Genomic DNA, 14,585 nt, shown 5'->3' on the forward strand with positions numbered 1-14,585 from the left:
GACTTATATTTTAGTCTTAGAACTAATTTTTAGTCCAAATTAGTCCTGGGACTTATGCAAACAAACAGCACCTTAGACGCTACATATGATCTGGAGAGCTAGCCATAGTGTGACTGCGTCACTAGCTTCAAACAAAGGATCACAGAGGAACCCGGACGCTTAATTAATTAGCCTTTAGTTAGATGAACTTAATTAAGATATGCCAACAACTCTAGGTAATGGTTGACTTGTGACTTATCCTAACAATCTTGAAGGAGTGTACTGTAGGCATTGATTTTTTTTAATTACAGATAGTATCATTAATTAAGACATTAACATACGAGTCAGTCTCGATCCAGGGTAGGTTCAGTTTGCATCTAGAGAGAGGTGAGTTGTGACGTTCCGTCTCGCTTTGATTAGAGAGATGCATCTGATTAACCATAATCTTCGCTTTGATTAGAGAGATGCAGAGAGGTTCCCCAAAAAATTGTCCTCGTCTCAGTTGGCTTTAATCGTGTATTGTTTAGTGTAGTTCTGGTGAATTTTCGGCCAATAAAGTGGGATCACTTTCTCGTTTTTCTTAAAAAAAATATGGCCCATCCATGAAATAGCGATATCTCGCGGTCAATCTCGGCGAGTTTATTAACCAGGTTAGTGGTTAGTCCAGAATTCAAGAAAAATGAGTACCGCCTCTGTCGCGGGAAAACATTATTTTTATTACTTGTGTCTGACCATCCGTTTTATTTAAAAATTTATAAAAACTCAAAAAAATTAGTCACGTATAAAATATTATTTATTTTTATCATATAGTAACAATAAAAATATTAATCGTAAAAAAATTCAAATAAAACAAAAAGTCTAAAGTTATTTCCAAAAAACTAAAAAAATGAATTTATTTGGGGACCGAGGGAGTAAAAATAAAGAAAAAAAAGAAAGTCAGAAAAAGGTGGAGAAAGTATTCAGAGCATTTCCACACTTACATCGCACGTTCTAGAACATGAATAGTAATCATTCTGATTTAAAATATAGAAAATTCATTTACAACAATTGTACATGCATTCTAATTTGACGGTTTGAACGACAAGCCAGCCACGCATTTGTGTTCTTTTAAAGAATTTTGATGAAAAATTATCTGATTTTTAATAGCTACTTAACCTGTAAATGATAGAATCAACCACTACAAAGTTAAAAATCTATTTTCGGATAGAAAAGATGATAGACTTTTATATATAATTTTTTTAAAGAAAAGATAATACAGTTTAGTACTTAGAAAACGTGCGTGTAAAAGCGGATAAAAATAGAAGAAAAATCTTAGGTAAATAACGCATCAATCGGCAGATAAACGATCCAACCACGCTGCTAACTTGATACCCCAAGGCCACGTTTGGCAGTCCCCCTTGGTTAACTTTGCTTTTTTTTTCCACGCACACGTTTCCCGAACCACTAAATGGTATATTTTTTATAAAAATTTTCTATATAAAAGTTGTTTTAAAAATCATATTAATATACTTTATATTTTTTTAATAATTAATAATTAATTAATCATATACTAATCTATTACTATGTTTTCCGTGCTATGGCATAAGTTAACTTATATCCCAGCAACGAACACGGCCCAGTTGAACTACATTAATTTATAGAATCATTCAATTAATAGGCTGATTGTTTGCTTTTTTTAGAAAAAAGTCAGCGACATATTTATACATAAAAATATTTATGAATAAAATTTATATATAAGTATATTTTGTGATCTAAAAATAATGGCTAAAAAATAAACTACAATAAAAAGGCCAAAAATAAACTTTAAATTTAAGGCTAATAATTCGAAATTGACTTATATAGATACAAGTAAAAGCAAAAATATACCATCTTTGTTTGGCATTATAATCTCTAAATATTTACAAATACGCCACAATTAATTACTTATAAAGCCGAATTAGTTATTTTTGTCGTACGAATCACTAGTTTGGTATGACGAATAAAGTTTTGTCGCACAATATTTCTATCATTCGGAATGGCCTCATTCATCGTGAGAAATAGATGATTTTTGTCGTGCGAACCACGATTCATACAACGGAATGGTCCAAATTTTCATCCCCACACAGATTCACTACATTCATCCACACATATTCATCAAAATATACCCAAATATCCAAACACATATTCATCAAATATTGATAAAATATTTAGAACATTCATCCACACTTCATCAAATATTGATGATAAAATATATTCATCAAATATTAATGCATGGAGGCGGTGGTGGTGGAGGCATCGTGCATCGAGCACGGTCGGTGGATAGAGGTGGCGGCCGAGCATTAACTCTAGATTGTTCTGGCCGATATTTCTCCTGAGTCAAATTCTTGGACCAATCAACTATTTTCTTACTCAAATTCTACAGTTTACCGATCGAACCGCACGGTCACTAGTCAAACCGCCAGTTTTTTATTTATTAATATTATATTTAATTTATATTATTTTAATATACAACCTTCACAAGGTTGCTCTTTTTTTACGGGTTCAATTGCAGGGGTGGTCTTTAAGCGAAGCCAACCCGTAAGATTATCAACTCTAGTTTTTCAACCACGGGTCTCTGGTTCTCTACCAACTGCAGTAGATAGTTCGCCTTTAAAAGTGACATGATACCCCAGTTGATTCGCTTTTGGACTGATCTGTTCTCGTTTTAAGGAATTGCTGGCAATTTCTCGACCGCTCGATAATCTTGTAAAATATTCGACCAATAAATTTGTAAGCAAGGTGTATAGCAATGTTTCATTCTAGTCACTCAGAGTGATGTTAAAGTTAGTGAACACGATGTTCCAAGGACAATCCTCAGGTCAGCCTCTCCCAAAAATTATGTATATTTTAATTAGGGCAAGCCTCTTAGGGTCTTAGTCATGCATTACTGAGAGACATACAATGCTTAACTACTAATCATCAATGACTCTGAGCAACTTACTTCCAGTGGATGGAATTTGTCCAAGTCTACTATGGATTTTAACGTTTCTTAATCCATGTCTGAAGAAGATGGAGATAATTTGCTGAATGTCCACGACTTTATGTTGCTTTCCATCTGTATATATATGTTGAATTTCCGTGCCAATTTGCATTGCTAATTGAATTACGTAAGGCTGATGGCAGGGCATGCCCTTTTCTCCACCAAGTTAATTAATTAATTAATGCTGTCTCTATCAAAGAGAAATATCATGAATGTATTGCCGTTAACGTTAGAGAGATGCATCTGATTAACCATCATCTTCGCTTTGATTAGAGAGATGCAGAGAGGTTCCCCAAAAAATTGTCCTCATCTCAGTTGGCTTTAATCGTGTATTGTTTAGTGTAGTTCTGGTGAATTTTCGGCCAATAAAGTGGGATCACTTTCTCGTTTTTCTTAAAAAAAATATGGCCCATCCATGAAATAGCGATATCTCGCGGTCAATCTCGGCGAGTTTATTAACCAGGTTAGTCCAGAATTCAAGAAAAATGAGTACCGCCTTTGTCGCGGGAAAACATTATTTTTATTACTTGTGTGTCCGGTGTTTGGCTATCCGTCTTATTTAAAAGCTTATAAAAACTCAAAAAAATTAGTCACGTGTAAAATATTATTTATATTTTATCATATAGTAACAATAAAATTATTAATCATAAAAAAATTTAAATAAGACAAAGGTCTAAAGTTATTTTAAAAAACTGAAAAATAAATTTATTTTGGGACTGAGGGAGTAAAAATAAAGAAAAAAAAGAAAGCCAGAAAAACGTGGAGAAAGTATTCAGAGCATTTACACACTTACATCGCACATTCTAGAACATGATGATCGTTCTGATTTAAAATATAGAAAATTCATTTACAACAATTGTACATGCATTCTAATTTGACGGTTTGAACGACAAGCCAGCACGCATTTGTGTTCTTTTAAAGAATTTTGATGAAAATTATCCGATTTTTAATAGCTACTTAATGTGTGAATGATAAAATCAACCTAAAAATCTATTTTCGGAAAGAAAAGATGATAAACTTTTATATATAATTTTTTAAAAAAGACAATACAGTTTAGTACTTTAGAAAACGTGCGTGTAAAAGCACATAAAAATAGAAGAAAAATCTTAGGTAAATAATCAATCGGCAAACAAACGATCCAACCACGCTGCTAACTTGATACCCCAAGGCCGAGTTTGGCAATCCCCTTAGTTAACTTGGCTCTCTCGATTTTCGCGCACACGCTTTCCGCACTGTTAAATGGTATATTTTTTACAAAAATTTTCTATATGAAAGTTGTTTTAAAAAATCATATTAATCTACTTTATATTTTTAATAATTAATAATTAATTAATCATGTACTAATCTATTATAATGTTTTCCGCGCTAGGGCATAAGTTAACTTATACCCAGCAACAAACGCGGCCCAATTGAACTACATTAATTTATAGAATCATGCAATTAATAGGGTGATTGTTTGTTTTTTTGAAAAAAGTCAACGACATATTTATACATAGAAAATTTTTTTATGAATAAAATTTATATATACGTATATTTTGTGATCTAAAAATAATGGCTAAAAAATAAACTACAATAAAAAGGCCGAAAATAAACTTTAAATTTAAGACTAATAATTCGAAATTGACTTATAAATACAAGTAAAAGCAAAATATGGCATTGTAATCTCTAAATATTTATAAATATGCCACAATTAATTACTTATAAAGCCGAATTAGTTATTTTTGTCGTGCGAATCACTAGTTTGGTACGACGAATAAAGTTGTGTCGCACAATATTTCTATCATTCGGAATGGCCTCATTCATCGTGAGAAATAGATGATTTTTGTCGTGCGAATCACGATTCACACAACGGAATGGTCCAAATTGTCATTCCCACACAGATTCACTACATTCATCCACACATATTCATCAAAATATACCCAAATATCCAAACACAAATTCATCAAATATTGATAAAAAAATATTGATAAAATATTCAGAACATTCATCCACACTTCATCAAATATGGATGATAAAATACATTCATCAAATATTAATGCATGGAGGCGGTAGTGGTGCGAGGCGGATGACGGGGAGGCATCGAGCGCGGTCGGTGGATAGAGGTGGCGGCCGAGCATCAACTCTAAATTGTCTGGCCGATATTGCCCCTGAGTTAAATTCTTGGAGCAATCAACTTATCAACTACTTACTCAAATTCTATGGTGTATTCGTCAAAACTCTTGACCGATGTACTGCAGATACACTGATTACGTTACAGGATGGAGTGAGTATCGTATATACATGACCATAGCCACCAAACTCACTTCTGTAAGTGCAATTAAGTAGAGCCATGGGTGGTCAAAGCCTGCAGATCAGCTAAAGAGCTAGTGAACTTCTGTCAGAGATGACACTGTGGGAATGGACTATCCTTGTGCACGGCATGCATTTTTGCATATATGAAGGAGATTGCTATATCATAGGGGAACACGTCGGCCAAATGATTTCCAAATAAATTCCAGAAACTACTAGCTTGACATCCACACAGTACCACGGCTCCTTTTACACTTTTTAATACTTATTTTTATGTAAACCATTCAAAAAGTTATTTTTAAAATTTGCACTATTTAGCCACGCCATCCCATCTAATCTAACCTGACAATATAACATGTCGTGATTGTGTTTTTGCCCACGCCAGTCGAGCGGACACGGCAACATTAGCGTTATAAAACGGTGTAGATATTAAATTAAGTTTGGGGGATAATTTACTTGTAAAAGAAAATATTAAAAACTCACATAAATAGAATAAAACATCTAGCACACAAGGTAATAAAAAGTACAGCAAATATGCTTGATATTCAATAGTGGCAAATATATTTGTTTAACAGGTTCCAACTTACAAAACACATTTATTCCCCTATGGGAAACTTACTCAACCTTAAGTTGCGGAGATTTGCAGATCAGTCAAAGAAACCATACATATGTGTATGTTGTACATGGTAATTTCAAATCATGTCCCATATGTGATGTTTTATATTCCGAACACGTATGATAAGCACACCAGAACACAACAAGGAATATAATTCTATATACCACGAGCTTTCTTAGCCATGTAGTGCAGACGCTCTGCTATGTCTGTCATCTCTGGTCTTTGATTCACGTCAAGACTTAAACATTGCACAACCATGCCTGCTATACCAGCAAGAAGCTCCAAATGATTTGTCGCTGCAATTTCCTCATCAATAAAGTCTCTTACTGTAGTCCCATTTGTATAAGCATCAAGAAAGTTCTTAAGTAAATTATTCTTGTCTGAATGTGAGGCCTTTTTTCTTGTAATGAGCTCCAAGAGAACTACCCCAAAACTGTAAACATCACTTTTGTCAGTTAATAGACCTGTTTGAAAATATATCGGATCCATATAAGTCATATCACCAATGACAGACATTGTGTGCTCATTATCAATTGCAAGCAACCTTGATATACCAAAATCGGAGATCTTTGGTAGAAGGTCATCACTTAAAAGTATATTAGCCGGTTTCACATCACCATGAAGGATTGTAGTGCTTGTTTTTGAATGCATGTAAGCTAGAGCTTCTGCTGATTGTGCTGCAATATGTAGACGTTGAGCTAGATTGAGAGGCAACCTATTGCTGCCATGGAGAACGTCTTCAAGACTACCTTTGGAGATAAACTCATAGACTAAAATTGGGATATCAACTTCTAGGCAACAACCTATAAGCTTGACAATGTTCTTGTGGATGACTCGAGACTGAATGATGACTTCATTTGCAAATTGATCCTTTTTCGCCAAGTTAACATTGATGGGCTTCTTCACAGCAACCGGTTGATTAGTTTCTCCTATATGCCCCTTGTAGACTTCACCAAAGCCACCCTTCCCAATAATATTGCCACTTTTTAATATAGGCTTGAGGTCATCCTTTTTGAATAGCTTGATATTGTTAACCTTTTCTAATATAGGACCACCGTTCTTTTCAAAAAATTCTTTCGTCTTTCTTTTCTCCCTACGGAGAAGTGTGATGAACACAACTAATGCTATGATGAAAAAACCACCAATCACACCTGCATAACCAAAGAATTTTTCAATACGGATAAGTGATATGAAGGTCATTACTAAATTGTGGTCAATACAAAAGTAAAGTTTTTTTTTAAGAACGGGGAGAGTAGAATTTATGCGAAAATGGGAGATACATACCTACTACGATCTGTGCTGCGAGAGGGAAATTCGGGATGCATGGTTCATTGTATGGATCAGCACTGTGGGAACGACCCTTGGGACACCTGCAATCGTAGGAACCGGGCTTGTTCCGGCAGTTACCATAGCAAGTGTACTTGTCCTTGCGCTCACACTCATTGATATCTGAATAGTTAGTTAATCAAGCATGTCATGTGTAACCCTCAAGTTAATTAATTATGTACATGCATGGAAAAGAATACATATATAGTTTTGAAGCTGCTAACTGGATGATCAAGATCTTCGATCAGGAATATGCACATGTTGATTATTGTCCAAACAATAGTGCGGTGCACATTTTTTGTGTGCTATTTTCTTTTCATAATCCCGTTGACACCACTGTTAAGTTTGATTCCGTATATAGTTAAATTGCTGCCAAAAAAGGCATTTGTTGTATTTCAGAAGTATAAAAGTACCGCTCTATGTAAATTAACATGGTCAGGAAGATGCGAGGTCTAGATTATAATTCATTTTTGAACAATGGTTAAATTCCTTTCAAATATAAGATAAGATAGTGTTCACATTTCCTGATTTAATAGTAAAATTATGACAGCTAGTTGAGAATTTATATATTTAAGGAAAATTTTGGGTATTAAATTTAGCTTTGATTTTTATGTAAAAATTTTAATTTTTCCTATTCTATTTTACATGATGGGAGCAAAGCTGTTAGTCCGTCATCTAACATATTTAATGACTAACAATAATCAGAAATATCTGACATGACTTAAAATTAGTAATCGATTGGACCACTGTTGTATCTACTCCAGCTGAGATTCGAATTTAATTATATAGTGAACACAAATAGATTGGCTACATATAGCAAGCGATATAGTACAAAATAAATATTGATCTACCTGCTATGATATCTTATTATATCAAGGTGTCCAAGGTAAAACATCTATTTGGAATTGAGGGATGATGTATACATGAAAAAAAATTTTTCAATATATCTTTTCTACATAAATTGTTATATCTGTTTTAAACATTTATTTTCCGTGGTATTGGTCGAGATCATCATCGATGCTGGTTCTATCAATGAACTAGCACTTAGACTTGCTAATGAGTATCCGTTGCCCATCCACATTTTCATACTCACATAATTTGGATAGCGCATAGATAAGAAACTACCCATTTGAAATTTTGGGTATGGTGGGGATATTAGCCGTTTTATCCACTTTGTCCATACTCATTTGATATGTGTGAACTTGGATTTAAAATTTATAAACTCATGTTCATGTTAAAAAACACTAGTATCTAATTTGACTAAATTTTGAGGGATAATTTATTAATAGAAGAGCAAATTCGTACATATTTTGGTCCATATCAAGATGTGGGACACACATATGTCTCCTTTACCTATTGGTAATACCAATTTAATTTGGGTATGCCAATATATATATTTACAAATGGTACCAGTGCCGGTTATCACCCATAGAGGGTGTGGGGTCTGGTGGGTGGATGGGTTTGGTTAATCGAGAAATATGGACGGTTTGATTAATTGAGATCTAACGGTTAGCAAAAAAAAATATATGATTTTGGAGAGAGAATCCATATATACTGCTCTAAGGTAAGATTCAACGGTGACCCATTACCACGTAAATAAATATGATGACATAAAGTAAAGAGAAGTGGGGAAAGATAAAATGATTGTTGTACATGGCAATCGAGTCTACTCTTAGCATGTATTTAAGTAAATTGTGTTTCATGGGGTGGATTAAAAGAAAATAAGAGTAATAAAATAATATTTTGTTGTAAATTACCGGTGCAACCATTGGGAACATAGGGGTTACCCTCGTAACCCGTGCTGCAGCTGCAGATGTACCCTGGTCCGTTCATGGAGTCGAGGCAGTCGCTGTTGTCACTCACGCAGGCGTACGTGCTCTTATTCGCCTTAGCATGGCTGCAACTCAGGGACCCGTCGCGGATGGCCCAGTCCAGCGTCACCGGCATCTTCCGGTCGACGTTCATCCTGAGGTCGCCGGTGCTGAAGCTGTAGCTCTCCTTCTCCACCAGGAAGGCGTAGTCGCAGGGGCTGAACTGGAGCTTGGACCGGTGGCTTAAGTTATAGAACACCATCGAGTTGTCCGTGAGGCCCGCCGGGATATCGACCTGGCAGCAGCCGACGCCGGAGCAGTCTCCGCTCGTCGCGTGGAAGCGGCTGCTGCAGTAGCAGGTGCAGCCGGTGAAGAAGTCGTAGCCGTAGTCGTCGCCGGCGTTCGGCTGGTTCTGGGTGAACGCCATCGTGTTGCAGCCGACGACGACGAGGTGGTTGCGGGTGCTGGAGATGCGGTACACGCCGTGCTCGTTGAACTGCACCATGCCGTTGCTCGAGCTGTACACCACGTCGGAGGAGTTGAAGCACTGCCACGCGATGGGCAGCATCACGCGTGCCTCCGCCTTCTCGATGGACAGGCCGGTCACCTGGATGGGCTTCGTGTCGGCGCCGGCGGCGAGGAACGGCACGCCGCCGTCCTCGCAGACGATCTCGAAGCCGCGCCGGGAGCACCCGTCGCCGATGCCGAACGGGTAGCGGATGTCCATGGCGCCGCATTTGGTCGGGCAACCACCGGCGGTGCTGTTCTGGCCTGCAACCAAGGCACCCGATGCTAGTGTTATCAGCAGCAGCACTACGACGACGATCAACGGCGTCGTCGACGGCATTACTTCGTCGTTGCTCTTGCTGATCATTTCTAATTATTTTCGATCTGGTGATACATGCATTAAGCTGCGCTCTCCCCAACGTTTAAATAGCTGAGCTGATCTGCACGCCAAGCTGTGTAGGGCCGACACAAGGACTTTGGTTTAGCAAATTGCAAAATAAGATATATTATTAGTGAATGATTAAATTAAGTATCATCCTCATTTCAAAATATAGGCACTTGTGTGTTGTCTAGCATAGGCTATGAAAATGTTAAAAGGAGTTGTTTTTAGTCACTTCAGTTGTCGTCAATTTTCAAATTTCAAATTTATATATTCCTATTTAAAATATTTGATTGCATTTAGAACGACTGAAATCATATGGATTCATTGGCAAATGCTTAAATTGTTGTATGGAACATGAATACTAGAAATACTTATATTCAGAACGGTGAGAGTATTGGCTATAGTAACTTGAAAAATACATTAATACCAATGTTTAAGCAACCTTTAGAAATATTTTCTAAAAAAATAAACACAGCTTTGCTGTTTAGAAAAAATGCTCATAGAAAACCAGGGGAGTTTTTATCTTTATCTTTAGCCTTAGTTGTCCGTCCTTCCAATGAAAGTTAGGGACTTCCGACACACAGTTTTTTGCAAGAGTATATATGTTTAGGACAAGTTGGCCATTTGGTACCAAACTTGGCACTTATTTGTGAAAGCAGACAACTAATTTATATTATAACAAGCCACCAATATAATCCTGATCTGTCACGTGATATATATCACAACAGTTGAAAATATTATTTTGTGACGACTATAGTTGGACCACCCTCGTTAAAGAGGACAGTTGCATAGACATCACATCTAATAATATGTCCTTCTACAGTAAAATTATTTCTTAAAAAGGTTTAAAAAATAAAAAAATTCACCCTATTATTAGTTCGTTCACTAATAGAAGTTCATTAGTGCCAAATCTAAACGGCTATTAGTACTGGTTTATAAAGAATGGTCAGTATGCCGTTAATAAGAGAAGGGTGAATAATCTTATTGTATTTTCTAAAAAAACAATGAAACAAACATATAGTGGAAATAATATAACATAATATTAAAGTTCTTCTAGAATTACCAGAATAGTAAATTGACCACCCAAATACTGATAAGTGCCAAAACAATACCGCTGAGGAATCTATCCCATGAATAGCGCGCCGCTATAGGAAAATCAGCAAACTACTTGACAACTAGGTCTCCGGAACTTTCTAGTCTTGCCTAAATTCATTAATTAATAAATATATATAATTTATTTATATGTCTAGATTCATTAGCATTCATATGAATCTAGGCAAAGCTAGAAAATCTTACATTTATGAAACGGATGGAGTAAATCATTAGAACTTCACCAATTCAAATCCGTTTGACTTATAACTCAGAACATAAGGTCTAGCCATAGCCTATTTTCAATTTTTTTCCAATAAACATGATAACCAATTAATGCAAGAAATCGATGGGTCCTAGAAAAATTGTTCTACAATAATTAGTCTAAACAAAAATCTATTTTGCTAATTATTCATCATACATATCACACGTGATGTAACATGATCAAACACGAATAATTCAATGAGGGGCCAAGGGGAGAGGGGGTTCATAAGTGTCGGATATGAGAACTGACACCCAATGGTTTCGACAAGTTAAAAAAAGTTAGCTTGAATAAAATCGATACACATAATGAGCCAATACACTTGATTCAACAAAGCGCAAAAGCCAATGCCATATGGATCCAACTGATTCAACAAGATTTTAATACATTCAAAAAAAGCATGACAAAAAATTATTCTACATAGTACAAGAGAAAGGGGAAGGGAGCTACCACTTCAGTGGATCTTCATCACCGATCTAGCTTGCTCACCACCATCAAACTGAGTTGTACCCAAGGTCATGGGTTACATGGAGAGGGCACCACCACTACTCTAGGGGAAGGGGAGAAGGCTGCCACCACACCTGGGGTAATGGAGGGAACTTGATGTGAGATTAGGTGTTTGTTCTTCCGATAGATTCGATTTGGCGATATGAAGACATTCGATTAGGCACAATGGATGAGTGCAAAATCCGTTGCTTGTTCTTTCACACTAGTGTGCTTAACCCATTGCTTGTTAATGAAAATCTCTTAATTTCTGCTAAGGGAATTTACGTATTTATTGTCTGACAGGGATGTCTCAAGAAGAAGTTCTAGAATTGTAATATCTCCAACACATCATTTTATTTTGTGTTTTCATAGGCTAGTTAATGAGAAATGAAACATTGTAGCATGCAACTTCAGTTTCATTGTCTTCAAAATAGTGTATATCGAGTTTCATCTGGATGAAACTCATTATCTATAATTATGTTGTTATCTTATCAAATTTTATTATGAGGCATCTCATTTATTGAGAATGAAACTGCTATGAAAATTTCATTGGGATTGGCCTTAATATATACTCTCTTTGTCAAAGTTCAGCCAGTTTCATACTTAATTGCAAATAGTGAAAAAACCGAACTGCAGTTTGACCTGCTCTGGCCACCGGTTCACCGATTTACCGATCGAACCGCACGGTCACTAGTCAAGCCGCCTGTTTTTTATTTATTAATATTATATTTAATTTATATTATTTTAATATACAACCTTCACAAGTTTGCTCTTTTTTTTACGGGTTCAATTGCAGGGTTGGTCTTTAAGCGGAGCCAACCCGTAAGGTTACCAACTCTAGTTTTTCAACCACGGGTCTCTAGTTCTCTACCAACTGCAGTAGATAGTTCGCCTTTAAAAGTGACATGATACCCCAGTTGATTCGCTTTTGGACTGATCTGTTCTCGTTTTAAGGAATTGCTGGCAATTTCTCGACCTCTCGATAATCTTGTAAAATATTCGACCAATAAATTTGCAAGCAAGGTGTATAGCAATGTTTCATTCTAGTCACTCAGAGTGATGTTAAAGTTAGTGAACACGATGTTCCAAGGACAATCCTCAGGTCAGCCTCTCCCAAAAATTATGTATATTTTAATTAGGGCAAGCCTCTTAGGATCTTAGTCATGCATTACTGAGAGACATACAATGCTTAACTACTAATCATCAATGACTCTGAGCAACTTACTTCCAGTGGATGGAATTTGTCCAAGTCTACTATGGATTTTAACGTTTCTTAATCCATGTCCGAAGAAGATGGAGATAATTTGCTGAATGTCCACGACTTTATGTTGCTTTCCATCTGTATATATATGTTAAATTTCCGTGCCAATTTGCATTGCTAATTGAATTACGTAAGGCTGATGGCAGGGCATGCCCTTTTCTCCACCAAGTTAATTAATTAATTAATGCTGTCTCTATCAAAGAGAAATATCATGAATGTATTGCCGTTAACGTTATATTTGGTTGACCTATCACCCGGTCGCCTCCCCCCCCCCCCCCAATTTGTTGCTCAACTCCAATTTCCATGCGCATGATATCCATGATCATAAATACATCGTGATTTCTTTTTTCCTTACAAATAATACACACTGTAATATCCGCATATGGTCATATACAAACCGAGCGCACTTCATCATCTGGTAAGGCTCTTCATGGTAGACATCTACACAATGGGATGAAGTCTAAGAATTGAGAAGAGTGTTAACATTGCGGCTAATTGGTAGGTGATATACATGTTGACAACAAGGTATATATTCCGACTTCATCCATCGATATGCCAGTTGTTGGTGCATTCCTTTTGCCTTTGTCTTGTTCCCTTTTTCCATATCTAATGAATAAATAGGAAGATCTTAGATCTAAGTAAGCAACTGACAAGATGCCAACTGGAAATATGGTTCCTACCTTAAAAAAAGTTGAATTCCAAATGTACAAAATAGTAGTTGATGCTGTCCTCTAGGCTACAATAACATTCAATATTGCATTTGTTAGGCCACTATGTGTCTAGGCTGCTATTTCTAACCACTACCTATTGCCGTAGTGGCCGTAGTGTCTCTAGCACAATTTAGTAGTAGGTAGTCGTTAATTGGTCAAAATAAGGGTCACGAGGTAGTTCACATACAAATCACATGTATCTTGACTCGCATCACGATGTACATACTCATAAAATGTTGGAGTGAAGGGAACACTAGGTGGAGTAAGAATAGTAGATGGAAGAAAACAAGTTATAATCTAAAGTCACTAGCTTAAGGCCTTGTTTGATTCAGCTTGGGATTATTATAATCTAATTTATTTGAATTAAGCTGAAACAAACAGATGAATTAATATAAAGATTATTATAATCTAGAGCCTAGATTACTATAATCTAATAAGCCAAAGGTACTTTTTTTTAATTATGGGCTAGCTTTAGACCCACTACCTGGGATACTTTAAAATAATTACCTACCTTTATCATGTATTTCTACTTTAGCTTATAATAATCTAGTTTACAGTAATCTGACTCAATAAACTAGATTACAATAATCTTAAGCTTAAGCAAACAGAGCCTAACGCACTCCGGGGAACGATACGCCTGATAACCATGAAAATTGTAAGAGATCGGTTAAAATTTAAATCATCTTTTACTTACTTCTGTCACTTTTAAATTTATATAACATTTAGGGCACAAAGTTAGGAAATGATTTACTGTAATTTTATTGTCTCAAACGCAAAATAATATAGACTCAAGGGATTAGCAAGATTATCGTGTGGTTAATATTAGTGTTCCAGACGGTAAGCTAGGTTAACTTGTATTTGTAAACCCA

General features: G+C 36.0%; 1 protein-coding gene across 1 annotated transcript; it reads right to left on the bottom strand.

Annotated features, from left to right (window-relative positions):
- Positions 1-5,824: 5,824 nt before the first annotated feature.
- Positions 5,825-9,866, bottom strand: LOC102711037 (wall-associated receptor kinase 2-like). Its single transcript, XM_006664829.2, has 3 exons — positions 8,966-9,866; positions 7,167-7,331; positions 5,825-7,033 (listed from the first exon to the last, which is right to left on the bottom strand). Exons 1-3 carry the CDS (start codon positions 9,864-9,866, stop codon positions 6,039-6,041), a joined length of 2,061 nt encoding a protein of 686 aa, XP_006664892.1. The 3' UTR covers positions 5,825-6,038.
- Positions 9,867-14,585: the final 4,719 nt, after the last annotated feature.

This window comes from Oryza brachyantha, chromosome 10 (assembly GCF_000231095.2).
Source record: "Oryza brachyantha chromosome 10, ObraRS2, whole genome shotgun sequence".
Taxonomy (NCBI): domain Eukaryota; kingdom Viridiplantae; phylum Streptophyta; class Magnoliopsida; order Poales; family Poaceae; genus Oryza; species Oryza brachyantha.